This window comes from Aspergillus fijiensis, assembly GCF_003184825.1.
Source record: "Aspergillus fijiensis CBS 313.89 unplaced genomic scaffold BO72scaffold_67, whole genome shotgun sequence".
NCBI lineage: Eukaryota > Fungi > Ascomycota > Eurotiomycetes > Eurotiales > Aspergillaceae > Aspergillus > Aspergillus fijiensis.
This window is the reverse complement of record NW_024469043.1, coordinates 110,273-138,171: the sequence shown is the minus strand read 5'-3', so window position 1 is coordinate 138,171 and position 27,899 is coordinate 110,273. Positions and strand designations below refer to the sequence as shown.

The 27,899-nt window shown below is 52.6% G+C and overlaps 8 protein-coding genes across 8 annotated transcripts; 2 read left to right on the top strand and 6 right to left on the bottom strand.

The window, feature by feature from the left end:
* Window positions 1-191: 191 nt before the first annotated feature.
* Window positions 192-5,528, bottom strand: BO72DRAFT_452269 (uncharacterized protein). The gene is made up of 3 exons (XM_040945690.1): window positions 918-5,528; window positions 681-869; window positions 192-629 (listed from the first exon to the last, which is right to left on the bottom strand). The coding sequence occupies exons 1-3, from the start codon at window positions 5,181-5,183 to the stop codon at window positions 474-476; spliced, it is 4,611 nt and encodes a 1,536-aa protein (XP_040796908.1). The 5' UTR covers window positions 5,184-5,528; the 3' UTR covers window positions 192-473.
* Window positions 5,529-5,700: 172 nt separating this feature from the next.
* BO72DRAFT_452268 (uncharacterized protein) lies at window positions 5,701-7,040 on the top strand. The gene is made up of 2 exons (XM_040945689.1): window positions 5,701-5,986; window positions 6,102-7,040. Exons 1-2 carry the CDS (start codon window positions 5,970-5,972, stop codon window positions 6,568-6,570), a joined length of 486 nt encoding a protein of 161 aa, XP_040796907.1. The 5' UTR covers window positions 5,701-5,969; the 3' UTR covers window positions 6,571-7,040.
* Window positions 7,041-7,618: 578 nt separating this feature from the next.
* On the bottom strand, window positions 7,619-8,860 carry BO72DRAFT_388435 (chitin synthase export chaperone; the record flags this gene model as incomplete). The annotated part of the gene is made up of 7 exons (XM_040941718.1): window positions 7,619-7,836; window positions 7,888-8,221; window positions 8,277-8,373; window positions 8,429-8,516; window positions 8,569-8,665; window positions 8,733-8,768; window positions 8,831-8,860. The coding sequence occupies 7 exons, from the start codon at window positions 8,858-8,860 to the stop codon at window positions 7,619-7,621; spliced, it is 900 nt and encodes a 299-aa protein (XP_040796906.1).
* Window positions 8,861-11,229: 2,369 nt separating this feature from the next.
* erg4 (c-24(28) sterol reductase) lies at window positions 11,230-15,141 on the bottom strand (the record flags this gene model as incomplete). Its single annotated transcript, XM_040941716.1, has 10 exons — window positions 11,230-11,384; window positions 11,463-11,574; window positions 11,655-11,906; window positions 11,969-12,120; window positions 12,241-12,353; window positions 12,440-12,491; window positions 13,240-13,461; window positions 13,518-13,849; window positions 13,902-14,936; window positions 15,104-15,141. The coding sequence occupies 10 exons, from the start codon at window positions 15,139-15,141 to the stop codon at window positions 11,230-11,232; spliced, it is 2,463 nt and encodes an 820-aa protein (XP_040796905.1).
* Window positions 15,142-15,746: 605 nt separating this feature from the next.
* Window positions 15,747-18,394, bottom strand: BO72DRAFT_438667 (RING-type E3 ubiquitin transferase MAG2). The gene is made up of 2 exons (XM_040943387.1): window positions 17,844-18,394; window positions 15,747-17,781 (listed from the first exon to the last, which is right to left on the bottom strand). The coding sequence occupies exons 1-2, from the start codon at window positions 18,078-18,080 to the stop codon at window positions 15,910-15,912; spliced, it is 2,109 nt and encodes a 702-aa protein (XP_040796904.1). The 5' UTR covers window positions 18,081-18,394; the 3' UTR covers window positions 15,747-15,909.
* Window positions 18,395-18,555: 161 nt separating this feature from the next.
* BO72DRAFT_452262 (mRNA-binding ubiquitin-specific protease UBP3) lies at window positions 18,556-22,200 on the top strand. The gene is made up of 5 exons (XM_040945688.1): window positions 18,556-19,519; window positions 19,577-20,308; window positions 20,361-20,467; window positions 20,526-20,688; window positions 20,747-22,200. Exons 1-5 carry the CDS (start codon window positions 19,004-19,006, stop codon window positions 21,782-21,784), a joined length of 2,556 nt encoding a protein of 851 aa, XP_040796903.1. The 5' UTR covers window positions 18,556-19,003; the 3' UTR covers window positions 21,785-22,200.
* A 580-nt stretch (window positions 22,201-22,780) lies between these two features.
* Window positions 22,781-24,977, bottom strand: BO72DRAFT_388345 (FAD/NAD(P)-binding domain-containing protein; the record flags this gene model as incomplete). Its single annotated transcript, XM_040941713.1, has 4 exons — window positions 22,781-23,787; window positions 23,980-24,320; window positions 24,384-24,727; window positions 24,819-24,977. 4 exons carry the CDS (start codon window positions 24,975-24,977, stop codon window positions 22,781-22,783), a joined length of 1,851 nt encoding a protein of 616 aa, XP_040796902.1.
* Window positions 24,978-25,581: 604 nt separating this feature from the next.
* On the bottom strand, window positions 25,582-27,445 carry BO72DRAFT_388361 (putative Na/H antiporter; the record flags this gene model as incomplete). The annotated part of the gene is made up of 5 exons (XM_040941714.1): window positions 25,582-25,935; window positions 26,008-26,416; window positions 26,463-26,545; window positions 26,596-27,269; window positions 27,328-27,445. 5 exons carry the CDS (start codon window positions 27,443-27,445, stop codon window positions 25,582-25,584), a joined length of 1,638 nt encoding a protein of 545 aa, XP_040796901.1.
* Window positions 27,446-27,899: the final 454 nt, after the last annotated feature.

The window sequence follows — 27,899 nt, the reverse complement described above, 5'->3', positions numbered from 1 at the left end:
TTGCGAGACATTGGGATTGCACTTCTATCAGTCTATCAGGCGTGAAGGATGACTGGGAAGCCAAGAGCGTCCCTTACCCGGGGCCAGTGCTCGATGTCCACGTGATCAGATTGGTAAGACGATCTATGGCCAGACGTACCTCGTCATCTAGGAATTGTATATCGCAAGAGTCATAATCATTAGATAAGAAATTCAACCATGGAAAAGAGCATATTAATTCGTAGCTGTGATGCCTCATCATTCGTCCCACTAGGCGGATCGAACTAGATACCAAGTAATGAAACTACCATCCTCATCATTGCTCATGCATTTTCATTGCTAAACCAAATAAAGTAGCCATCCCGTAAAAGCAATCATGTTGTGATGCAACCCATTAGAATCTCCCAATTTCTCTTAAGTCAATATCCCCATAAGGACTGCATTATTCATTAGAACCAGTAGACTTGGTCGATCAACTTTTCATGAGAGAAGCTTTAACCCCGCAGAAGCCTGGCGCGGCGCGACAGTGGTGCGATCTTTCGGATGATGGGATCGTGCGGCGAGGTCTCGGCCACCGACATGTAGAGTGCTTCCAATCGTTGGATAAGGATGTCCATGATCTTAGGAGCGACTTCACGGATGTCAGGGTCCTAATGAGAATGTTAGCGTAGAACTTAAATCTAGCTTTCTTGGAAATATACCATTGGGTTCACCGTTTGCAAAACTACCTCCAGCCAAGTCAAGCGCTCCATAGGGTTGGTCTGCAACGAGGAAGTCACAGCAACACCCACAGACAGGGCCACGATGGGTGACAAACTAGTCAGGTAAGACGGGTTCATGCGAACAAAAAGGTTGTCAAACAGGTCCGCTTGCTGAGTCGATTGCAGCCACTACTGCCGTTAGCATACTGAAATGACTGGATGACACAGGGAACCAACCTTGACTGATCCCTCCTCGAAGTGACCTTGGCTCATCAATTGCGCAATCTCCTGCAGCTCAATCTGCTCGGGAGTTCTTGTGTCAACAGAGGCGCTACGAGCGGAAGCGGGCGGCCGCTGTTGCTGCTGTTGCTGCCGCTCAACCACATTCTCCTTGGTGGCCAAGGCATGGGTAAGCTTGGCAACCTCATTCTGCAAGTCGGTCTGTGCTGCAGCAAGCGTGGCTACCGTGTCAGACAGTCCACGAACAAGCGAAGTGAGCTGCTCGATCTTGGCAGCATCGCCCTGGCGTTGGGCTTCGAATTGCTTCAACTGGGCCTGCATCTGCTTCTCCATACTACCAACAACCTTGTCTGCAGTCTGCATGGCAACGTTCTCAATGGCTGGGGTGATTGTGTTCTGCATGGCCTTCGAAATCTCGCTTTCCACACGGGGAGCGAGCTTCTGGCCCACCGCCTCCGACAGGACTTCCATCAAATCGGGCTGCTGCATGGCACGAGTAACCGCCTCTGGGAGAGCTTGGCGCACCTCACGAGGGACTACAGATCCCAGCTGCTGCGACAAAACACCGTTGAGCTGCTTACCAACGACTGTGGCAGTAAGATCAGTCAGAGCAGGCACAACCTCTGACTTGATGCTGGTAGAGACAATGCGTGCAAGGTTCTTCTCAACGTTGTCTGAAAGAGTACTTGAAACAAGACGCAAGACCTGATCCTGTTTGGCTGCCGAGGCCGCATCCCAGTTGCGGCGCTCCTCGTCGAAGCGGGTGTAAAGTCCCTCCAATTCGCGACCAAGGCTTTTTGTGAACTCCGAGGATACGCCGTTCTGCAGCACCTCTAGATGTTTGTTTAGAATAGCAGCCGATTCGCCGGAATCAGCGCCGGAAGCCACAGGAGAAGCAAGAGGCACTGCCTGAGGAGCGCTTGAGTTGACAGGGGCTTCTTCAACGGCTGGCTCATTGTCCGCGACACCTTGCATGGGAGCAGGAACTTCACTAGACGGGCCGTCATTTGAGAGCAGGGGCTCCTTGCCCTTTGCGGTCGGCTCACTCATGCCTGCGACAGCACTCTTCTTCTTTTTCTTCTTCTCAGCCTTGTCGACACCATTGATGGTAGACATAGTGTCAAATGGCTCATCCTTTTTCTTAGCAGGTGCCTTGGTTGGTGACTGCACGCGAGAGGTACTGGGACCAGCTCCAGCAGCAGCTTCGGTGTTGAGCTCAGGCATCTTCTTGATGATCTCCTTAGCCGCCGGCTTGGTGGGAGTTGGAGCCGCATCACCATTGACCGATGGTTCGTCTGCCACGTACGTGGGGAAGGTCTGCAGCTCAGCGATATCAATGAACCCTTCCTCCAAAGCATTGACAGGACGGACAATCTTGTTGTCGGTGGTCCATCCCAAATCTTCCTTCTTTATGTTCAAGCATGTGACTCCACGCGAGTGCATGACGTACAGCTCAAACAAACCACTCTCATCTCCAGCCGATTTGGTGATAGGGAGGAGATCCAAGCTTCGCAGCTGGCCCTTGGAGGCAAAGGAAATTTCGCGGATGCCACTCATGCAAGCGGTAGACTCAGGCTTGGGAAGGCTGCTGTCCTTCTCTCCGGAGCGCTTGATGAAGGAAGCCTGCGACATCGCCTGCAGGTTGTACCGAGGCGCAGAGAGGTGAACAAAGTAAATGGAGTTGCGAGTTGGGTGACCAACAACAATGATGCCAGATGCGGGATGGTAGGCGACACTGCAAATGGCGTCCGATTCGTTCTCGTGAGGGAACTTGAGCTCCTGCACAGCCTTACCCAGCCCAATATCCCAGAGCTGCAGGGTGTGGTTTTGCTTCAAGCCCACCAGAACGTAACGAAGCGCCATCGACTTGACATAAGGACGCAGCTTGTCGATGAAGAGGACGGAGGTTGGCCACGACTTTTCTGCGGGAGAGCCCGTGACGAACGTATTCAAGGGCACCCGAACCTCAGCCGGATTGGGTCCGGAGCCAAAGAACCCTGGGTTGTTAGCCACCTCGCGGATGTCCCAGAAACGGAGGCGACCCGTCTTGTCAAGGGAGGCAATGACTGTGTCATCATCGCTGAACATAAAATCCTTGCCAGCCTTGCCGGTCGAGATCTTCAGAGCACGTTCTTTGAAGAACTTCTCCGTGTTAACGACGCGCTGAGGTCCAGACACACCGTAGCTAGAATTCATGGCAGCCTGAGGGGAGACCACGTATATATTCTTGCCACGGCCGATAGCGAAGAACCCAGGATGGCGAGAGCTCCGTTTGGCCCGCGTTTTCAGCTGGCCACCCGAAGTGTTCTCGTCCGAAGCCGGGAAAGGGGGGAAGATGAGGCTCTCGCTCTCAAGGGCGTCGAGCTCGAAAAGGTCCTTGTCTGCGCGAGAAATCAACGCCCAGTACACGGTTCCACTGACGCCAATTCCCAGAATGGCCTGCTCCTCAGTGGTACGACCAGTAGCAGTCTGCGACGTGCATACTGCAACATTAAAGACGCGGTCGCGGGTAGAACGGAAGATTTGCTTGTCACTTCCATCATCCTGACGAATAATACGCATACCGCCGTTCTTCGCCAGCGCATACACAATGTAGTCCGAAGTTGCGGAGGTCAAGGAGCGATCCAGCTGATCAAAATCCTTCTTAAGCCGAGCGATATCCATGATACCGTCATCGCGGAGGGTTGCAAGCTTCCCTGAATGAGCTTTGACGATAATAGAGATGAACGGCTTGAGGGGGAAGTTGTGCACAGAAACAATGCGTTCTTCTTCCTTTTCAGCACTATCTTCAGCACTCTCCCAGCTGTCCGCCAGTGCATCACCGCTGCTATTATTGGAAGTCTCCTTCACAGCAGCGGGAGTGGCGGTGCCCTCAATCGAATTCCGATCTACGCCGCCCTCAAGCTTTGCTTCGGCAGCCGTCTCCTGGAGGTGACTGGCGATGGAAGACAACACAGCCTGAGTGCTGTCCTCCTGGGCAGCAGCGAGCTGGGTGACTTTCTCCTCAGTTGATTTGTTGGTGGCGTTGTCAATTTCACGACCGATCTCATCAACAAGACGCTCAACAACAGAGTTAACGGCTTCTCTCTGCTCTTCAGCCAAAATAGGCGATTTGGGGCCTTCGGTCTGTGGGGTCTCAACAGCCTCTGAAGCCGAAGAAGGTTCAACCTTAGTGGCGATGGTGATCTTCTTGCTTTTCATGATCTCAATAGCTGGACTCTCGCTCCGAGGCTTGGCTTGCGAGGTGACCTTGCGGGGAGATGCGGCAGCCAGCTGCTCAAACGGGTTGACATAGGTGAACATCGAATCCTTGCCCGCAGCAGATTTGTCAAGCGTGGAAGGTCCAGCCTCGTCCGGGGACACCAAGGGCTCCTCCAGTTCTTCAGTGGGAGACTTGAGGATGTTGCCCAGCTCCGCTTCAGGAACAGGAGACGTTTGGGACGCAACGATCGAGGGAGACTGAGAAACGGCCTTGACAGGCCCGTCGGAAACGTCCTGGCTAGACTTGGGACGGTTCAGAAGACGCAGCAACATCTCCTGCGTGTTCTCAGCGGTCGGACCGGCAGACGCAGAGCTCTCGCCCGTGCCAGCACCAGCTGGACCGGAGATGGAGCCCGAAGGCCTAGCCGGAGCGGCCGCAGCACCTTGTCCCTGGCCACCAAAGAGCGACGCAACCAAATCAGAGGCGGAAATATTTCTCGCGTGGGCCTTCGACTGCTCCTCCAGGCCAGCAGCACGAGGCTGTAGGTAAGTGGACTGTTCAGCGCCAGGAACCGGAGCCTGCTGTTGCTGGGGGGCGGAAGGAGCGGTAGGCTGGTTGAACTTGAGCAAGTTCAGCAGATTCACCGCACGGTCGGGGTTATGAGGCAAGGACTGGTAATGTTGCTGGTGCTGCTGCTGAGGCGGCGGGGGTTGATGAAAAAACATATCGCCACGGGGAGTCGGAACATTAGGACTAAGGATATCCGAGCCGTGGTGTGGAGGAGTATTCACGGAAGGAGATGGACTGTGAATATTCGACGAAACCGACGGGTGACGATAACCATGGAGCTGCTGCTGCTGCTGCTGTTGCTGCAGCTGCGGGTGAGGGTAGCCCTGGCCATCGTACTGCGGCTGGTGCTGCTGCGGATGCTGCGAGCGGTAACCCTGCTGATACTGCATGGGATACGGCGGCATGGGAGCATCATGAGCAGGGGTGCCCGAGGGCGAGGGGCGGGGCCTGATGCTGGCCAAGAGGGCCTGAAGATCGTTGGGGGTGGACATTTCTGTCGCTCGCCAATCAATGAGGGCGACCTCCAAAGAAGATTCAAGCTCCGAGGTAGATCAGAAGTAGCTCTCTTTCGAGAGCCAACAAAGCAAGAGAGAGTGAGAGCGGGTGTGAAGAGAACAACCCGGACTCAGCGCAATCAATTAAAGAATGCAAGCTAAATGGAGCAGAACAACAAGGAGAAGGAGAAGGAGAAGGAGAAGGAGAAAGATCAAAAGGCAAAGGACGGACTATTGTACATGTGACGAGAATGAAGGGGGAGAAGAGAAGAGGAGGAGGAAGAGAGGAAGAGAGAAAAGTAGAAGAGGAAAGAGAAGAGGAAAGAGAGAGGAAAAAGCTCGGAGGAAGCGAGAATTGGAGGTAAGCGGGAAGAAGATGAGCTGGTGGTAATTGTGGCGGTGGAGGAAGGGTGGCTCATGCAGAAATAACCGTAAGATTACACAATGACGGTAATCGGTAACGAACCGCCAGACTATCTCATGGCTGTGAACTCCCGGAATGATGATAGAAGATGATGAACACAAACCAACTACCTCAGCAATATCCAACAACTCAAAAACTCCCTCCATTCCGCAACATCCAGTCACACCACACACGGAGATCATGAATGCGCACTCTCAATGAGATGATCTTATTCAATCACCTTGAGACTCCTTCTCGTTACTCTAATCCCACCTCTCTACGGAACTCTTCGCAGGACACTCCTGTTCGCCACTGATTTCATCCGTTCACCGTCTGATCTGAACAGCCGACTACACTCTCCATAAACCACCTCATTCACCATGTTTTGTTTGCGGAGGTAAGGCGCCCACCTCTATGCCATCCACATCATCATTCACCCACACCGCTCGCTCAACCTCGGCTCTTTCTCATGCATTTTACCTTCTCATCATACTGATAACCTCTGAATCTAGCTGGCTTCCCCTCTTCTTCATCCCCACCAACGCCTCCCCCCTCTTCATCATCTCCTTCGTTACCCTGACCTACATCCTCCACCGACCGTGCATCTACTGCTCCGCCCTGCTCCTCATTCTCTTCATCTCCTCCTGCCACTGGTCCGACAAATGTTTCTTCGACCTCCGCGGCGACTGGTTCAGTCCGCGCTACACCACCCCCGCCGCCGCCGCCGTCGCGCCCACCTCATGCCCGGTCAGTCCCGCCAACGAGACCCTAGCCGAGTATCTCCTGGAGACGGTGACCTCAACCGCCAAGACACTCTCCGGGGCCGTCATCGATGAGGCGCAGCGGCGGCTCGCCCTGAACCAATCGGCCGAGGTGGGTGTACCGCAGGAATGGACGGGGATTGGCATGGAGTGGGTGCGCAGTCTTCTGGGCCGGAGGGAGTGGACCTTGCCGTGCGTGGATGTCAAGGTGAGGCTCTAAGTGATATTTGCGGATGCGGGGTGGTTTTTGATCAGGGGAAAACAAAAACATTATATTGGGTGGTTGGTGTCGTGTCACTTGCCCCTGTCTACATATATACCGGCCGGTGGTCACTTCGGGATCCTTAGTCCTTTAATTCGTGGGGAGCGATAGAAGGAGAGCTTGCTTGAACTCATAGACATGAGTCAGACCCAGAGAGGCGGTTTCCATCGTTTCAACCTTTGATGCGCTCTATGCTGTACGCTGCAGGTTCGCTACGAGTTCTTGCGAAGGAGAAAAGATCGCCTTTTGAGTATGAAGAATTATCTAACCAGGGATTCGGCGAAATGATAGTGGATGAGGCGTGGCTGATTCTGATTCAATTTGTACATAGCATATATTGAAGTTTATTCCTATTTCTTATTTTTAGGAGTCAATCCTGATGAAATGGAATCTCAAAGGCGCCCCGCAAGTGCCCCGACGCAGTCATTTCGTAAGATGAGAAGTTTGATGTATGCGTTTCTTTTCCAGAATGGGGTACTTTGGTCATACCTAGGGTAATCTGGGACACGAGCAGATTTTACACAGGTCTTCAGAAGTGGTGACACGTACAGGGATCAACGAATGACCTAGATTGACCAAGACTGGAATCATGTGACTCGACGTCTCCTGCGTACGTCCTATTGAAAATCAAATCGACTAATTACAATACAAATAGGTATCGAATGCAAGGTGAAAAGAAACGGAGACAGGAAGGCAGTAAATATAGCCGACGGTGATCCTTCGGGCTCACTCGCCGCGGTAAGTCATCGTTAGAACATAACTCACACCGAGACACATTAGCAGAACATCATCAAACATAAGGTGAAATAGGTATCACACAAAACATGGTAAACATACGGGCCTTCATCGCAAGACGCAATTGTAGATGCGACGCGAGGACCGAGAACAAAATCCAAATGGGTATTGAGGCACTATATGTGCAAGGATCGTAGAGAAGAAACATGGAAACAAGGTGTGCGTAATGGTCGCAAAGACATGAAGGAGATCCTGATAGGGTTCCCTTGGTTTAATGGTAGCCTCCAGGGGTTGACATCGGCATGGGCCAGTCATCCTCCGTGATGCTGCTCCAGAAGAACCATACAGTGACTACTGCCAGTAAAGTGAACAGAGTCTCGAACAGCGCACCATTGATTTTCCCGCTAGATGCTTCGCACAGATGAACGCTAATCACGTATTGAAAGATCTGGCCAATGGCGAATAGGAGTGCGGCAGCCGTCAAATAGACTGCAGCCAAGTCAGAATCATGAAGTATACAACAAGTGGGGAGGAACATACTCAACGGCCGGAATTCGCCAAGAATTCGCACTACCAGGATAACTTCGAACACATAGAACAAGACGAGACAAACAAGCGGGAAGAGCTGGTACAGCACATAAAGGGCAATGTTGCGATAGTGGTTCGAGGAGGTAGTTGCGAATTCGCCTGTCCAGTCGAAAGCCGTATCCAAGGCAATATATCCCGTGCCGATGAAGAGGACAAGACCAGAGGCGACAATCAAGCCAATCGAAGCGGGCGTGCCGTCGTCAAGGAATTGGAAGCCCACCAGAGCATTCAGCAGAAGAATCCAGCATGTCGCAGTAATAGCAGCAATATGTACCGCCGAGAAACCCTGTACGATAAATGGATAAGGCGCCGAGCGTCGCGGACAAGTTGGGCAAACTAACCTTTCGGACCGCACCGTCCAGAGGGAATCCACCCACGGAGAAGATCTCGCAGATTTCGATGATGAGAAAGCCAAACAAGAATAGTTGAATCTCCCTGCTCCAATTAGTTCCCCATCTGGTCCCCAATATCCCAATTTGTTCTTATTGCGTACCTTCTCCCAACTGCGGCTCGTTTGCGGTCAGATCTGAATAGCAGAAAAAGTGTCGTCAGGATGGAGATGAATGCCAGGAGAATTGAACCTGTTACTACGTCAGTTGAGATCAACTTTCCCTCTCGACTATCATGCCATACCCAAATTGCTGAGATATCGGTCACCACTGAGCTCAATGCCCTTGAGTACACATCCACCGTAAGCTTTGTTTGGAGGTTGATTATTTGACACAAATAGCTGGAAGATGGCTATGGTTAGCGATATTCCGAGGTCCGAGTGAGACATGGTGAGAGGGATTACATACATTGCAGACTGGTAAGGTGGAATCGCGACAAAAGTCCTACACGTGCAAATCGGCCACGGTCAGTTCAAGCTCGAGGTGCAGCTCAATTGTGAACCCACGTTGAAATTGCCAAATTGCGTCGAACCCATGATTAATATGGGCTCAGCAACATGCGACAGCGGTTAGGTGGTGAGGAGCAGCGAAGAATTAAAAGTGGTGTTTCGAGAGGTAATGATGATGGCAGTGGTGACTGAATTAGTTGGTTTTCCCTGCCTGGACCCACGTCGGTCACGATAGCTCCGCCGCAGATCGCTGTTCAAGAGATGCGAAAGTCAAGATTAGGATTATGAGAGCCTTGTCGATCGAGAGATCGTCCCGCTTGGAGATAATGAAAAGCAAAAAAAAGGAAGAAAAACAAAGATAAAGCCTGAAGAGAGAGTTGGCGGCAGACGAATTAAATTAGGTAGTCGCCGGATCAGACACGGGATGGCGGACACGTTGGGTTGGCAATTAGTCGTGCAGCAGCTCGGACAGAGACCGGACTGAAGAAAAGCGACAGAGATGGAGGAGCGAAAGATGTGAAGAATCAGAAACAATTCTGGAAATGATGAATGGCAGAATGCAAAAGAGCGATGGGAGAGAGTCCGGCAGTCAGCGTATATGTCAAACACCGGTGCTGATTAAGACGTGGATTAAGACGTGGGGGGAGCGGAAATATGGAAGAGTGATGGATCAGTATCGGAGGACTGGGAAGTGGTGAAGGTGGTGAAGGTGGGAGAGAAGCTGGCGATGCTGACGAGGACGAGCGAGAGAAGGAGAATCGTTGTCCGTATGTAGAGGAGAAATGCGGCGGCGGCTAAGAAGAAGGACGATGAAGATGATGGTGATGAGGGGATAGACAGGGAGAGAGAGACAACGAGGGAGAGAGGGAGAGAGAGAGAGGGAGAAAGGTGAGAACGAAGGCAAGGCCGCAAGAGGTGTAACTAGTGATAGTGAGGTAGGTAGGTAGGTAGGTAGGTAGGAAGGTAGGTTAGGTACAGACAGCACCTTCGTACTTTGTCGTGATCAATCAAGCAACCAGTCAATCAATTGTCCATGTCCATGATCCAGGGAAACAGACGAGACATGGAAGACGAGAGACTAGACTAGACTAAACTATGAGTAGGCTAGACTCGAGAGTCGAGAGAGGATTAGAGAGATTAGAGCGAGGAACGGGATTCTGGGTTTAGCCCGGGGCTAAAAGCGTGATGGAGAGACTCACAATACGGCATCCAGCAAATAACAACGAATGGTCAGCCCTGAGTGGAAAAGACAGTCCAGAATCCGGCCGGAAGAACCACCGTTGGGGGATGTGGAGGGGGCAAAGAACAAGGACTAAATGAGAATTGACCAACAAGAGGAGAGGAGAAAACCCTGCAGCAAATCCAGGAACCAAAACCTCACTAAAACATGAATTGTTGCTACTGTTGTTACTGCAGTCCGTCCAGCTTCCCCAGAAAATAGCCTCCGGCGGATGAGGACTCAAGATTTTGCTACCATATGAATAATCAAGAGAATTGCTTTCGGATTTTTGCCCCTTTCCCTCTATTTCTCTTCCTTCTTTGTGGTTTGATTCCATCAAAAACAATCGGGTGGCTCACTTGGTTGATATCAAAAAGTGGATAAAAAAAAACAAAAAAAAAACAAAGAGAGGGTCGCCCTAGGCTGACCATGGATGACGAGGGCAATACCCACGGCTCCCCCCAATCCCACTTCTATTTTAGTCCCAGCTTTCCCCTCATGAAGAATGATGACGCTGGCCAGATTTCTGGCAATAGCCCGATTAGCGTTGACAGGCAGCATTCTTTTGCTATTTTCTTCTTAGTACGGGCGGAGGACGGAGTGGAAGTGCTGGCAAATGTTGATGGTATGGCATGGCATGGCATGGCATGGAGCATGGCACGTCGGGATGATTTCACCGCCATCCCGCCCCAGCCACAATTTGATGAGTAGGTACTCCATCATCATTACCAACCTAGGCTAACTGATAATGTTCACGATCATGACGATCGACAGAGCTACCCGAGCTCCCTTCCTTAACTCAATGTCTCAGATGAATCGACCCCAATCATGCATCTCTCATTGATTACATACATTTGTTCATGCATCCTCGCCGACGGACAATCCACACTTCCACAGCGACGGCACGAACTCGTGGTTGTTCGGGGCTGTCTCCCATAGGCCGATCGTCAGTTGGCTCGGGTTCCCCAGGCTCCTGCGCTCCCTTGCGTAGACACCACTAGATGTTTTCAGGACCTTACTTGATAATCAAAGCTGCAAAGTAAGAGCAAATTACCTGTCAGAAGTACAGACAGATGATTTTCTACGTCTCAAATAGAGTGAAAGTAGGTTGAGCAGTACACTGCATAACAACTCACCCCAGCGGTGCTAGATGTTTATACTACGGCAGGAGGCGTGGTGCTGGAGCCTTTATGTAATTGACGCCAACGCAACTGTTCGTTTTGAAGAATCGCGCCCACTAGCAAACATCCTCAATTTCCAACTCCTTCCCATCATGCTCCCCCAAATCCAGCTTGAGAGTCCGTCCAAACAACTCGAGCAACATCTCAAAGCACACCTTGGTAATAGCAGGGTCATAACGTCCCTTGCTGAGTTCGTCCCGGATGAAAGCATCTGTTGACATTAGCGTTGGCAACACCCTTCGGCACCAAACCTAGAAACCATGATAGGGGGGATGGAGGTAAAACTTACGCTGCGCCCAGGCCACCTCATAAAAGCTAAACAAGACCCCCTTCTCATGAAGTGTCTTGCGGATCAGGTCCCTTCCCTCCGGAGGGACATGATTGTCGTTTTTACCGAAAATCTGCATCAACGTCAGTGACTATGCTTGTACTCACTCCCCCCCCTTCCTCCTCAAAGACTCGAAGGAAGACAAGAACTCACCATAGTCAACTCTCCCTTGATATCTCCGGCGCGAGCCAAACTGTCATCACTCTTCCCCTTCCCAAGCGTGTGGCTATGGATGTCGGTTGCAAAATAGCACACTGCCGCCTTCACCCGGCTATCCAGCGCACACCGATATGCCAGATGGCCACCCAGGCACATACCTGTTGCGCCCACACGTCCGTTGCAAGTGGGCAGTGACAGGAGGTAGTCCACACAGAGAGAGGCGTCTTCGTCGTAGGCAGCGATTTTCTGCGGTCGCCGGGTTTTAGCATGCGCACAATCTCTCAATCCTATGTCAAGACTGCTGTTACCTTGCTGATCTTCCACTCATTGCCCTTGTCGGTATCCTCGGCATTATACTCAAGGGCTTCTGGACCGGTGAATTCGTGGTAGCTAGAGGGGGCGGCGCAGATATAGCCCTGACCGGCGATCTGACGGGCGAAGCGCGCCACGGGGCCGGTAACTAATTTTAAGAACTCATGTCAACGGGTTGGGCTCAAATACAGTGGAGCAAGAGATCAGCTCAACGGTAGGTGATGTTGCTCTGAGCTGCAGTGGGTTCGATGAAGTGGGGGGATTATACCTTGATAGATCTCACTGAATACTACCACGCCCGGGAACCGTGCTTTGGGATATCCTGGAATGGTGGGATGATAGACGTAAATACCTGACAGGGTACATGTTAGCATCCGCGCCCTCAGTTTTCAGGTTCGATATTATGGAAAAGCTCCTTCCAATCGGTGAAAGCCGAATATCAACGTTGATTGCGCGAGTTCTATAACATACGCATGGTCCCACTGCCGTCCGCCGTGGTAGGCACATCGTGGTAGGATTCTTGAATCAACATGATGAAAGAGTGGTTGCAGATACTCGAAATGGGATGTCAATTGCCTTCTGATCGAGTTCAATCTTCGTGCGAGCAAGACTCCAGCAGCTGAATAAATAGCTAGCTCGGCGGGGTTGCAGCTCCGGACTGATCGCCGACCGATAAGCCTGGAGGGGAGGGGTAGGGTCATGTGATCCGCATACTATCAGTCCAATTTCAAGATTAGTGCTACAGTGCATATGTGCACCGGTCAGTCATGTTAAGGTGGCTTAGAATGCACTAGAATGTACATTGGTATCTTGAAAAAACACAGGTGAATAGCTCGAAGAAGGCCGTAAGCCACATAGATGATCATAAAATGGCAAAAGCGGAAACAACCAAGAACAAACATTCTAATAATGTACAGGAATTATATAATTTTCATGGAAGTAGAAATAACACAAGCCAGAAAGATAGAGCCTAAACGGCAAGCCCATCAGGAATCTGATTTGCCACGCTGGGTAGCAGCCAGTGACAAAGTGGAGTTTCCAGGATTAGGCCGGGAATGATGATTACAAGAGTGTATTTATAGAGCTCACAAGAAGAGCCAAGGTCGAAGAGTTGACAAGATCATCTTTGTCGGCGCAGGTCGGCCTTGCAAAGAGATGGTCCATGTACCGATGGAGATTTCCAGCGCATGAAGTCATTTAGAAGACGTACTAATTCGCCTGATAAGTTGATGTTCCATGTAAAAGAGAGAGATCTGAAAAGGCAAACTTACAGGAATGAACAGGTAGGGAACCTGTCTCTCATACTCTCTCCACGCCTCGCCATACTTGTTCCGACAGCGTTGAATATCGCGCAGTGCGCGATGGCTGATCATACATGCAAAGAAGACGGGGTAAAACCATGGGAAAGGGCTGTTGAAGCCGGTGATCAAGCCCCAGTTCAATGCGAAATACAGGTCGCAGGTGTAGTGGATCTTGCGCGCCTTCCCGTCTGTGAAAGGTCAGCATGGATTGAAACTCAGGTCGGGGTTCCGCTACGAGACTTACACCACCCATCAACGAGGATCTTCGAACCGTCCTCAGCTGTGATGGTCTTGGGGTTTTTCAGTGTTTGCCAAGGGAGTTGAGGGAAAGTCTTGCGAAACACCAAAGTACCACGCTCCTGCTGGCGGTAGCGGTTCTTCTGGCTGTTGGTCGTATCCCAGACCCAGTACACAAAGAGGTACGCGACGTAGAGGAAAATCAGGAAAGGCCGGTTCCAACGATAGGTAGCGGGATCGTGGTTGGCAAGGTAGATGGTACAGTGGCAATAGCTCAGAGGCACTCCGGCAAGGTTCCAGAAGATTAGCATGAAACCCCATTTCTCATAGTACATATCCCTTATTCCTCATTAGCCTGATATGCCGACAGCGTCCCGAACCGAAAACTCACCATGTAGAAACGATACACTCTTCGCCCTTTGAGCAGGCGTTGGCGTAAAGGAAATGAGCCATGAGAAGAAAGCCGACCTCCCCAGATACATATCCGTAGGTTTCATATTGTCTGGCAGCTGCACCCATAGTAACGAACAGAAGGATATACCATGGCAGGCGGACTTCGAAGAACATCTTGAAGTCCAGAATACCAAACATTCTAGGGTTAAGCTCGGCACCCATGAAGAAATCATAAATGGGATACCCAGTCATACGGTGCTCTGCGCCTCGAGCCAACGCTGAAAAGTACGCGACGAAGGAAACAATGAAACCAGAGAGAATGGCCACGTTCATGAGAGGTCCGAATTCATCGATGATCGTGTAAAGCTTGAAAATGCCGGTGAAGTGGAGCAATAAAGCCAAGGCGATTGTCGTGTAGAAGGACCAGACAGCGGAACAGTAATAAGGGAGCTGCTTTCCTCCGAGGTGCGGCAGAGGACGACCCATGACGGTGATACCAGGGAGAAGCACGTAGCAAGCCCCCTCAAAGATGAAAAATACCCAATATATCGTCCATGCTTTCAAAGACGGGAAAGCACCCGCATAGAGCAAGTTACCAAGATGCGCGAAGAACTCAGGGATGCTCTGGCCCGGCTCAGGAAGCGGCGGTTTGCCATCGTAATAGGTGGCACCGAGCCACATGTATTCCATCAGCATCGGAAATCCGATCATCATACACAATACACCCAAAGACCCGCCAAACTCGAAATGTCCGCTGTGATCGACCTTGGGGTCCTTGCCCTCCTCCCAGCCATCAATGATGCGTGGCTTCTTGCCGTTCGAAATGGCGGCGTGTCCATTGGTCGCGGGCGTGTTTGTCTCTTCCTCCGAGGTTTGCTCGATCTTAACCTTGGGAGATGAGCGCTTTCGAGACGATGACTTGGCTTGTCCTGAAGCATCTGCTGCTGAATCAGAAGTGTCGTCGGATGGCGCAACGCTGCTGCGGGTAACTCGGCGACCGGGGGTCTCGATGAAGCCAGGACGCTCCATTTTCCTAGCCATTGATCCAACTGTGAGCTCAAAGTGGCCGCGAAGGTATTCTGCGCGCAGGTGAAGTCAAAGCGAAGGGAAAGAGAGGGGGGTTTTGAAGTAATTAGACTGCGCAGGCAGTCGAATTCCTTGTTGGGAGATTTTCACCCTTGCGCAAAACAAATCACTTACTTGGGGGTTTTTCCCGTTTGGGAGCGAGTCACGGTCATTGTGCGCGGACCATGCAGTCAATTGAGCTTAATAATATTTTTCGAGTGTAGGTATAAGGGAACGATTGAGATGAAGTACCCCACAGAGCTGATATTGTACGAATAGAGGGTGGGTAGGGGAGAGAGGGAGGGAAAAGAGAGAATGATGGGGCGATCGAGGAAGAGGAACAACAGTGCCCAGTGCCCACCAGGGTCGGGGAAACACTAAGACTGAGTGGGTTCTTTACCCGCGCGGTGGCACTTCCACAGTGCACAGGAACTATAGGTTACACTACGAGTACTACAACCAGTCGGTCAGTGCCTGTAGATTACAGTTTCAGCAACATATTCCTTTTCATGGTTTGACTGTACTCTGGTTGAGAGCTCACGTAGCTTGTACTTCCTAACAATGATCTTTCAAGCTTGTAATTAGTCTGCACTCGTCCATTACTTAACGTAGTGGGATCTGCAGGGGAAAGGGATCTGAACACCTGGCTAAAGACGCATACCAACCGACTCACACTCAATGATTGGCCTGGCTGGCTGAACAAACTGCATCCCCCACAGGCCCTATTGATGACTATGACAACTTCAAATTACACGTTTATCCTTCGTGTTCGTATTGGACAGTACAATATAAACGAGATACAGGAATGTATATTTATCATTGATCATACATAAGTTTAAACATTTGACGTCTACATGCGAATTTGCCTTGCGACTCCCAATCCATGTCCACATGTCCCATTGCCCCCTGTAACGAAATTCCATCTATGAGGTCCTAAGTAGTCAAGCGCCTCTTTGGATGTTAGTCGACATGAGTGTGATTTTCTTGTTTTTCTTTTTCTTCCCACCCGAAGAGGAGGCGGGTGTACTGGCCCCCTCAGCAGCTGATTGAGCGAGAGCCTCTCGCTCTTGCTGGGCCCAGAGCTCTTCTTCCCAGCCTCGAAGCCAACCATCAGAAGCGGCTGCCTGAGAGCTGGACGGCTGAGAAAGTGGTGCCACCGCTGCCGTGCCCCAGACTGTTCGACTGCTGGGCGGACTTGTTGATGAAGACTCCAAGCCCCCCTCCTCCGGAGGAGACATCTCAAGGCCTGGAGCGCCGCTTGCTAAAGGCTGAAAATCACGGTCAGAAAACGGAGGGTCACTGCCGCTACCAATACTAAGTCTTTTTCGGTACGCAGAAGCCCAGCCCTTCTCGTTTTCCTCCCGCTCAGCACGGATGCGATCCTTTTCCTCTCGGGCCTCTTTATCTCGATTCCGCTTTCTCCGCCTGTCGGTTTCAGACTTGAATTCCTGCAGAATCTCGGGCTGAACGACATCGCGCCAATCACATTCGAGGAAGTTCACTTCGCATCCATAGGGGAGATGACCGAGATATTTGACCCTTTTTCGAAGCTCGTCGTCGACAATATGCCCAGTGGAGATTCGTTCAACCCGTGGTAGAATCGTGGCAGGGAATGAAGGATAATCACCAAAGGCGGCCTTAAGAATGCGAATGTCCAGCGGGGAAAGATAGAAATGAGGTAGAGCTTGGTAGAAGTAAAACGGGTGTTCAGGGCCACGGCCAGTCCCAAGATCTCTCTTTTTGTTCTTGGAGCTGGTCGAGTTCAGGTCGAGCTGATCGAGCGCCTCAGTCGCACGCTCCGCATTGTGGGCAGTCACCTTGCTCTCTAGGGACCCGTCAAGACCTTCGCCTTCAGATGAAAAGGTTTCTGCAGATGAGCCTTTGCCTGATTGTGCAGCATCTTGTAACGTAGAATTCACGGCAGCTTCAGCTTCCGATGGTAGGTTGACAAATCGTAGCTCAACATTCTCTGGAGGGTCTCCGATGCCATCTAATCTGGACTTCGCTTCATTGATGGCGGCAACTGCCTTCCTGCTCCATGTAGAATCGTCCCCAAACAGAAGTTCGTCTTCTACCTCTTGCGCTCGCAATCCGGAAATCTCTGCATCGTATTGGTCCTTCATGTAGTCCTCACCTCCCTTCATGATCCGCGCATAGTCGGCGACTTCAGCAACATTGTACCATGGAATATCCGCACCGGGAGCGATGTCTTCGGCCCCGTCTCTAGGCAGCGCTAGGGTGCTGCCAGGCACTCTTTTGACCAACCTTAAAACGACGTCGCCGCCTTCGACGGGAAGATCACCTTCTTGACCACGAAACCAACGCACAGGGCGTGCCTCGGAGATGTAGATCGAATCCCAGCAGATGGGACATTTTTTCCAGCGTGGCTTCTTCTCAGGCACCGGATGTTCCTCATCAGTTGAATGCATGTAGCGAATGAGGCAGGGGAGGCAGAAGATGTGACCACATCGAGCCATTCGCGGGGCAACCGGAGTGGAGAGACAGATAGGACAACTGGCGGACTGAGTTTGTTCCGACACCAGGACTTGAAGAACTGAATCCCAGTCTAAGTGAACGTCGGCGTTAGCCGCCTGGGTGTGATAGTTCTGGGTTGGATTCACAATGAAACGGTAGTTTGCATGAACATAGCGGGCCTTATCCACCGCGTGATAACCGGAGCCCGGGCCCCAGGAAGTATAACGGCGGGCATTGCGGGGCGGAGGCTGATACTGAGGGCGTGGGGGAAGAGAGAAATTCATGAGATGCGTGATGGACGTTTGCCCCTTGCGGCTGGTTGAAGACTTCATGATGGCCTGCGTTGGTCGCACCGGTTAGTTCATCCAGACACCGCTAGATCTTGCCATAGAGGGCATACCGATTCACTGTAATCGTCATCATCTAACACTTTCGGGCGCCGTTGTCGCTGAGTCCTCCTCGTCTGATTGTTTCTGGGGGAGCTAGGGGTTCTCGACGTTAAGCCGGCCCCAAAACTGCCAGAGCCTCCAGCGCGTCGTTGCGCGCTATTCTCAGATGAATGGTATGTCGCGGGGGCTGGCTGACTCGGGACATTCACCGCTTTGGATGTGGGAATCTGGCCAGGGTTGGACGACATTATTATGTGCAATCAAGGAGGAGGATGGCGTGAAGTGAGGTCGACTACCTTCCTATAAAGGGGAAAATAGTGAACGACGGCCGCGCATAAATGATGGGAGCTTGTGGAAATACTGAGTAGAAAGGTGAGTGAGGTTTGGAGAAGGACTGAAGATAAGATGAGGGTGATCAAGAGAACAATCACGAAGACCCCGAAGGGTAGCGCAAAGGAGAGGGAGAAGCACCAGGAACCTGAGGCTTCCCCTGTCGCATCAGAACAAATAGATAGAACGCGCAAGAAGAGAAGAGAGGGGAAGAGGAAGAAGAAGAGTAGGAGAGGGAGGGAGGAGGAGGAGGGGATTCGGGACTCGGGAGGGGCGAGTATGTCATGTCTTGGCGGCCTGCTGGAGCCTCAGGCACGTGCTGACCGCCAAAAAAACATCATCTCATTCTCAGCTCCTCCCCAGCCAAACCCGCCTATTGCCCCCTCCGCTGCTGCTACTCCCACCCCGGGTGTTTTCCATTGTTCACCAACCTACACCCTTCCCCTCGCATCCCAAGATTTTCAAGACTTTTTTTATTCTTAGAGCTACTTACACCTTTACACTGTCATCGCCCTAGGTCAGTACTTCATTTTCATTTGAGCTTCGAGTCATCGTGCCCTTCTCCAAGCTCTCTGGCGCACCCTCTCCGTCTTCTCGTCTTCTCGTCATCGCGCTGATCCCTTTCGACGCCTCAGGACTTCTCACCGCCAAAGAACTCCTTCACAAATTTTCTAGTCCTAGCTTTCAGACTTGGTACTGAAAGTTAGAATGGCTGCTTAGACGGGTGCAAACCCCCCTCATCAGTCCGGTCTTTCTCTTACGATCTCGTATGGCTCCCATTGAGGCAACGCGTGGCTGAATCGTCAAGGCGACTTCCCTCTCCTCCAACTGCCTGGACAAGATGAACCACCATCTGCCCGCTATGCCCCATGGGCAGCCACCCATGCCGCCCACCCCTCGTCGACAACAAGATATTCCCTACACCGCAGGCCCTCCGAACATGCGATCTCCGCCTGCGTACATGGGCTTTCATCCCCATATGAACGGCCATCCTCCCCCGGCCGCATACACGCCCCAACAATATTCCCACTGGTACCCCTATCCTCCCATGCAGATGCCTCCCCGCCCATACCAGCATCCATATGGCCCGATGTATGTCGCGACCTACCCGCCCTCCCAGCCGATCATGGCGCCAGCGCACATCCATCCTCCGACGCTTCCTATGCAGCCCAGAACTTCAACTCCCCTGCAACCTACCATGTCTCCCGTTGGCATGGCGTCTGTGCCTTTAGCAAACCAGGCGCAATCACCCGCAGTTATTCCGGCCCAAGCACTGGCAAGTCCTGTTGTGTCTTCACCACCGCCTCCAGTCTCTGTTCAGGCCGAACCTGCCCCCAGAGAGCCATTTTGCCCACCGGTAAGCGCTTGATTTCAATCATCATTATGCCGTTATCTAACAGAGGTTAATCACTAGCTTCCATGGCTGTCCGACCCTGAATCGCCTTTTCCTGCCAGAGCTCCTCGCAGGCGTCGCAAAGGCCGTGCATTCCAATCTTCATCGGCCTCAGTTGAACTCCCAGTGAAGGACGCTCAGCGGCTTGAACACAATGCGGGACAAGGCGCAGAGAATGCGGAAAGTGTGCCAACACCCTCAGAGCCCCAGACGCCGACCTTATCTGTTGCCCCGTCGGTCGCGAATTCCACTCAACCCACTACTCCATCCTCGGTGACTCAGACCCTCTCTGGTCGCCCCCAGTCTCAGACGAAAGGGCCCAAGTCCACTGCTCCGGTCGTTCCGGTCGTTCCTGTTGTTCCTGCTCCTGGAACTCCTCGCCAGGCTCTTAAAGACGAGGCCGCTCGCTCTTCAGAGACGCCGAAGAGTACTAGTATCAGCGGCACTAGTGAAGTGACCGAGGAGCAGGAGCCTGCCGTCGAGAAGGCCCAGGAGCCTGCCAAGAAAATCCAGCCCGCTCCTGCAGCACCTAAATCCTGGGCAGACTTGGTTAAATCCAAGTCCTTGGCTAAAGCAGCCGGCACCTCTGGATCTTCTGCTACTGCGACCAACGGTGTTGTTAAGCCTAAAAGTGAGATGATCGCTGATGTTTTGATGAGCTTGGGAGAAGATGTTTCTCAGTACAGCGACAAAATTGGATTCCTGGAGCCCAGAGGCCTTGTCAATACTGGCAATATGTGCTACATGAACTCGGTAAGTTCGTAATCCACTCGTAGTCCATTCCGTAATTCTAACCGGGGAGCAGGTTTTGCAAATTCTGGTCTTCTGTGTCCCCTTCTACCAATTTCTGGAACACATTGGGCGGAGAGCATCACACAGCTTCACTAGTGAATACCCCATGATCGATGCATTGTTAGTGATGCCCGTTCCGCCGTTGTTTTAGATCCCAACTAGACTGACTTTATTCTAGGATCATGTTTATGAGGGAGTTTCGCGTCATTGATGCTGCTGACACAGAGGAGCAGTTGCGGCTTAGGCTGAAGGCCAATGAGCTCGAGCAGTATGGTGACGCGTTCATCCCGGAGTTTGTTTACCATGTGATCCGGCAGCTGCCGCGATTCCGTGACATGAGAGTGAGTGGTTTCCTCCAGAAACAGAGAAGCGTCATATACTAACTCCGCTCGGTTAAAGCGTGGCCACCAGCAAGATGCACAGGAATTCTTAGGTTTCCTTCTAGAGGAGATGCACGAGGAGTGCAGCCGTGCTGCGAAGGAAGCACCATCTACCACCACGACTTCGAACACCGATGCGGGCAATGCAACCGAAGAATCTGATGGTTGGTTGGAAGTCGGCCACAAGCAAAAGGCAGCAGTCACACGCTCGTCTGGCGACATTTCCCAGGAATCCCCGGTCACGAGAATCTTTGGAGGAAAGATCCGATCCGAGTTCAAGGTTCCCGGCAACAAGACTTCTGTTACTTTGGAGCCCTACCAGCCGCTGCAGCTTGACATCGGGTCCCCCGAGATCAACAACATCATTGACGCTCTCAAGGGCTTGACGAAGCCGGAGAGCATCCAGGGAGATTTCAATTCTGCACGTGGCCCCAACGTCACTGCCACCAAGCAGGTTTTCATCGAAACCCTGCCCCCAGTCCTTATTCTCCATCTCAAGCGATTCCAGTACGACAGCGTCACCAACGGTACCCAGAAGATCTGGAAGCGGATTGGATACCCCCTTGATCTGGAGATCCCACGCGAGGTGTTTCCACCTAACAAGCGCAACGTCATGATGGCACAGGGCGGACTGCCCAAGTACCGACTTGTCGGTGTCATTTATCACCACGGCAAGAATGCCAGTGGCGGCCATTACACTGTTGATGTCCGCCGGCAAGATGGCCGTGAGTGGATTCGGTTGGATGATACTGTGATCCGTCGCGTGCGCAGCGAGGATGTTGCAGAAGCCGGTGGCGAGGAGGATCCTAAGGTCCTGGCTGCCGCGATGGAACAGCATAAGCGGGACAGCTCCAATGCTAATATTTTCGACCACATCGACCAGGATGACCAATCTGACAATGAGAGAGGATGGAGCCAGGTCAATGGCACGCCAGGCAAGAAGTCCGGCACCAACGGAGCATCGGCGCCACCTAGCACCACCCGGTCATCTGCCGGACGTTATAATGCTCGTGACAACAAGGTGGCATACCTGCTATTCTACCAACGTATTGCTTAGATCCTATAAGTGTTGTTTGGACAGATAAGAAAGAAGCAAGAACGATAGACCCAGCCAAACAACGATCAACACACCTTCCGACACTCCGGGACTAGGTATTCGCGTGTTGCCTCATACGAGGACAACCCTCAAGGACTGATATTCAGCCATCAATTCCAGGACCATATCAAGGTTCAACTGGCAGGCAGCAAACCACCAGCTGGCCACCAGCTGACCAGTAACCACGAGTCCGTGACCACACCTCCCACAACTTTCCAATAGCATAAGTCAGCGCGGGGACTGTTGGGCACGTTCCCTGCGACGACGGTTCGCTGTTCGAGACTTGTTATGCTATTTTCTTTTCCTATGTCGCTGCTTATGGCGGGATTATCCCAATCTATTCTTATTGTACTGCGATATGCTTTTCTCTTCTTTTCTCTATCCTCTTTTTTTGACTTGTGGTTATCATGATACATTTTTCTCTCATTTTGTAGTTGATCCACCTCCTTCACGATCTTTTGCGTTTGCGGTGCAGTCCGGTGGGATGTCGCTCTGATATATACCCCAGTTTCCTCGCATAGCCCTTTGGTTTGCTCGCTGATGCAGATGGGTTCTTTTGATGTGGCGTGGACGGGTTTATTAACGACTGCATGAATTTCTTTTATAGACTTGTCTATCAAGAAGATCTTGATAGAGGGAAGAACGGAGGGGGTGGTGAGTAGGGGGCTCGGCTGGCTTGGATGATGATTATGATGGGTTGCATGTGGGGGATTATCTGTTGCGATCAGACATTTAGGACTCTCTCTTTCTACTAATGTTGTGTGGTGTGGTATGGTGTATGCAAATCTGGGCGGCGGAGGTCGTTTCAAAAGAAGGATTGGAGTTACGACTTTAAAAAAAAGCGTTGAGAAATAAAATGCGTTTAGATAAGAGATACCATGGTTCTTGTAGCAGTAAATGGACAAATTTGACTTGGATATTTGAGGGAGGACAATGGAAGAGCGAAGTTCCCACTGTCTACTTGTCCTCGGCAATGGCCACCGCCGAATGCACACTCTGGTCTTCGGGCTGGAACAGCTCCACCAGCTTTAGAAAGCTTTCCTCCTCGCTCGCCAGCGCCTGATCCGGTTGGTAACCCTTGTAGCGTTCGTGTCCAGTAACCACGCGCAAGATTTCCTCCACCTGCTCCGTCTCCAACGCCTTGCCAACTGCAGCCCCCGTGTCCAGCCTCCACGGCCCACGCCACGCAGCATGAGTATCCGGCCGCACCAGGACCAAACTCGCTCCCCAGACGCGGTGCGCATGAGTCTCGTTGACCAGCCTCACCAGCTTGAGCGGCATCCCCAAGGTGGCGGAAACGGTGACAAACGTTCCCGCCGTAGCAGCAGCACAGCCAACCTCCCCTCCGCCGTGCCGTAGCGAGCCCTCCTCCTCCACGAAATGAACCAGACTCCACGCCGACCCAAACTCATCATAGATACTCCTCTCCTTCCCCAGCACCCCATCCCCGCTCACATCCCCCCCTCCACCCTCCAAACCCCGCAAGAAAACATGAGGAACCCTACGCCCCGGCCTCGTCGAAGGAACATACCTCTCCGCCTTCCAGGCCCGCTCCTTCTCGGCATCATCATCCTCATTCCCATCCCCCCAAACCCCAAAAGACCCGTACCTCAAATCCAACTCCACCCCGCGATCCAGCGTCTCGGGCCCAGACCCCTCCAGAAACGCGCGGATCTTCTGCCTCAGCGCGGCGGCCTCCGGGTCGTCGTCGTCGTCCCGCTCCAGAATGCCAACGGGGTCCGGGAACATCGCGGCCAGCTTGAGATGCTCGAGGAGGTGGCGGTGCGAGCGCGCCAGGGCTCGGATCATGGCCGGACACCGGTCGAGGGTGTACGATCGCAGGAGCAAGGGCCCGCCGTAGGGGGTTGGAGATTGGGTGAGGGCGGCGAGGCGCCAGGCGAGGTCGAAGGCGTCGGCTAGGCCGCTGTTTAGACCGTATCCGCCGTGCGGGGGGGTGCGGTGGGCTGGTTTTCGTTTTGTGTTAGTTAGGAGCTTATCCTAGTATGGAGTAGGTGGTGTGAGGTGTTGGGGTTATGGAAGGTAGGTAGAAGGGGGTATATTAGAAGGTGTAGTGCAGGAAAGGTAATGTGTGTAGTCCCGAGGTATAGGTATACTTCAGCCTGGGAAGGGGAAGGGGATAGATAATCAAAACTCACCCGCATCACCCGCAAGCACGACTCGCCCACCCTCACTAAGATACGTTTCGGCGATACTGAAATTCGGGGTCCAGGCACTGTGCACTAGGATCTCGTCGATCTGGATCACCGCCTTCTGACTGGGAAGCGGGCCCCCGAGAGTCCGATACACCACGTCCTTCGGGTCGATCTCCTCCCCCTGCGGGAGCAAGTGGATAGGGAAATGCGCGGTGAAGGTATCCTTATCGTCCTGGTCGAGGATGAACCCCCCGTTCGTGGGGAAGATATGCCAACAGCGGCCGAAGGGGAACGAGCGCGCCAGTTCCTGGGAGCGGAAGTGGACGAGGTAGAAGCGCATGGGCCTGGGCTTCAAGTCAATGGGGGGATCGAGGGAGGATTGGGATTGAGGGGAGGGAGAAATGTACATCGGTCCCCCGAGCATGCGGATGCCCGCAGCGTGACGCACGCGACTGCCTCCTCCATCTGTGCCGACGAGGTAGCGACTGCGCACGCGATGCTCGACACCTGTCGCAACATCGAGGAAGGTCGTCCACACCACTCCGGTCGTCGCGTCTTCGTCGTGGTGCAGGTACTTCCATCCTAGACGGATCTGCATCGCCGCGTTGCCGGTGTTCGCTTGCGCGAGGACGAGCTTCCGGATCCATGCCTCGAAGATGACCTGCGAGCAGCGCTGGCCCGGTTCGGCGGGTTGAGTGCCGTCGTTGGTCTGGCGGATGGACTCCCGCTGCGTGACGACGGAGGGGACGGGCTTGTTTGGCGCGTGAGTTAGTGGGACTGGGGCTGAATAGGGGACAGAGACAGAGGGTGATGCGAAGTGAGTGTGTTGGGATTGAGCTTACCCAAGTGCCTAGGAGCTTGCTCTCTGGTCCGATGATCCGGGTCACGAACTGCGTGTCGAAGTCGGTGGAGACAGGCACGCTGTTTTCCTGGGCGCGGTAGTCGTCGGCCAGACCCATAACGCGCAGGATCTCCATGGAGCGACAGTTGGTCAGATCCATCTTGGGCCATTTGGTGGTCTGGGTGTTCTGATCGGCGATGAGGAAGGGGACGTTGAATTGGTTGAGGCGGTAGGCCAGAAGCATGCCGACGGGGCCAGCGCCCACGATGGTGATCGGGGTGTCGTAGTCTTCTTCCATGGTCATGGTGTTGTGTGTGATGACATGAAAAGAAGGAAAAGAAGGTGGGAAGCAGGAAGCTGGAAGCTGAAAATTGAGGGGTTCCTAAGAAACCGAGACATAAGTCAAGTGGGTGGAACTATTGATTAAGCTTCACCGATCTGACTTGATCGGCCAAAATCATTCACTGTGATCGGCACAAGGAAAAGAACTATCACACTGTCACCTCAATATTTTATGCCAAGTACGTACAGTTTCTCCAATCACAAACCAGAAGATAAGGTATATACAGCAATTGTCCCCCTCATTCCATCTGCCTCACGTCAGCATCATGACACCTTCATGTACAAACATTCTTCTCAATACGATCTCCACTCCCACCCTACGCCCTCGTATCAATCTATGATCGACTAGCCACACAGCGCATTGTTGGCCAGTCCCCCACACCTCCAGGCTTCAGCTCCCCCTGCAGCCCCACCACCACACCTTAAGCCGCATTTCCAGCCTCATTATCATGAGTGACCAGATTCACCGGCCGAGCGGGTTCGTCCGCACCACCAACCCCGATTTGATCGCGCGGAGATGCCGTCGGAACCACCGGGCGGCCAATCTGGAAAACTGTCTGCTGGGGTGGATCCCTGGACGTGGTACCAGCACCGCGTTTCCGGCCCCGACTGTGCGACAACTCTGAGTTGCGCGTCGCGGTACTATGGGTGAAGCTGATGTTTTCAATGGGAATAGGTTCTTGTTCTTGGGTCGCGCTGGTGCTGAGAGCCTGCGAAATAGTTCGGGGCAGATGGTAGCCCGCTTTAGCCAGCGGTATGGAGAGGCCGTGCACAACCTGCAGATTGGGTTAACAGAGCAGGTTTCCACGAGGAAGTAAGGCGTGGCCGGAATAAAAAGTACGACTTACAATGCTGCAGATGACCAGGAACCACACAATGACATCGACTGCCTCGGAAAGCTTCTGCGCGTCTTCCCGCACGGTGCCGTTGGCTGTAACTCCCTGCAGGAATTCCCGACACACCGACAAGTAGAAAATGGCTCCTACGCCGATGGGTCCGAAAAAGCCCACAAACCCCGCTTGGTACAGGTGCTCGATCTGGTGAATGTACTTGTGCATGGCAAATACAATCGGCATGCGACGGACGAGCAGAATCAGGATGCCCAGAAAAATCAACCGATAAATCGGAATGACACTGTTGTTGAGGAACGACGACCAGGGGCAGACGGCGCCAAACCACATGAAGACCGCCAAGTTGAGAAGCATATCGATAGTGGGCTGCAACGAGTCATCCATCGTCTCGAGTCGAAACCAGTCGCTAATCAGTCAGTACCAGCTAAACCGTCAGGAAAGTGGTCTCTTACTCTTGCGTGAACACATTACCAGCCACGAAGCAGGCAAGCAAATCATCGGTCCCAATCAATCCACAAGTACCGACAATGAACAGCTGCAACCGTAATCAGCAATGTACGCAATTCGGAACACACTCAAACCTACCGAAAGAGCGATCGCGAAAACGAGAAAACTCTCTCGATCCACGTAATGATGCTCCTCTGCCCAATGGAGCAGCTCGCGGGAGATCCATCCAACCGTGATGCCATAGACCACACTCAAGAGCACGGTATACGCCCAGGTCTCATAGAACCATAACCCTATGGCCTTCCCCGCACCACCACTGTAGGCCTCACCTCCCATCTCGACATACTTGAGCAGATACAGGCCGAAATACAGGAATGGGTACCCCAGGCCGTCATTGGCCCCGGACTCCGCGACGATGATGCGCTGCAGCGGACGGGGCACATGCTTATCGGCGAATTTCCCCTTGACGATCGAGTTGGAAAGCACCGGGTCCGTCGGGGTGATACAGGCGGCCACGACGAGGGCATGCAAGAACGGGAAATCCGGGACCATGGCCCAGATAACTAGACTGCTGCACATCCACATGGCCGCCATGCCCGGTCCCAGGAGCAGAGATAGACTCCTCCATTCCAGCTGCAGGTACCGTTTGGGGAGCTGCACCCCGGCTAGGACGAGCTGGACCCCTAGAACAAGCCGGGTGAAGTACATGGTGATTTCCCCCAGGTTCTGCTCCGACCCAAGGGCATACTCCTCGGGTCGAATGAAGTTGGCGGCATGCGGGGAGAAGATGACTCCGGCAAGCAAGGAGATTACTACGAGGTGTCAGTCTTGGGTTTGGCGCATCAAGTGTTGTCCAAGGAGCTGACGCACAGGCTTCAGATAGGTATAATCTCTCCTTGAATAAGTAGGAGACTAGTCCAAAGAGGGAGATGAATCCTCCTAACGTCGCACAGACTATGTTGAAATTGATCAACGATAGGGTAGGCATGGGTGGCAATCGGTCTCCGGATGAGAACTACCAGCTTTGAGACAATTTTGTCGCTATTTGTTCTTCTGAGCGTCTAAGTATGTAAGCGTCCACAAGCACGTGTTATTCAATCATAGCAAGAGCACTTCTAACTGCGTGGGGGTGTCCTTGGATCATTCGATCAATCGAGGATTTCGCAGCAGCCCGAACAGCGGCTGGTGGGGCAAAGCAAGCAGTGAGCGGGGTTTAGACTCGATGGCAAGAGAGGGTGCCACAGAGCAAAAAGAGGGTAAGAGTGCCAAAGCAATCAGCTCAGGGAACGAGTGAGGTCCTGATGAGGTCCTGACGAGGTCCTAAATAGATATCGTGACAAGGTAATCCGGAGTGTGGAGAGGTTAGGTTTGAGGGCCAGTTCGGTAGTGGGAGGAAAATCCCGGCCATTATTTTTTAAGGCTTGGCCAACTACCTAAGGTAC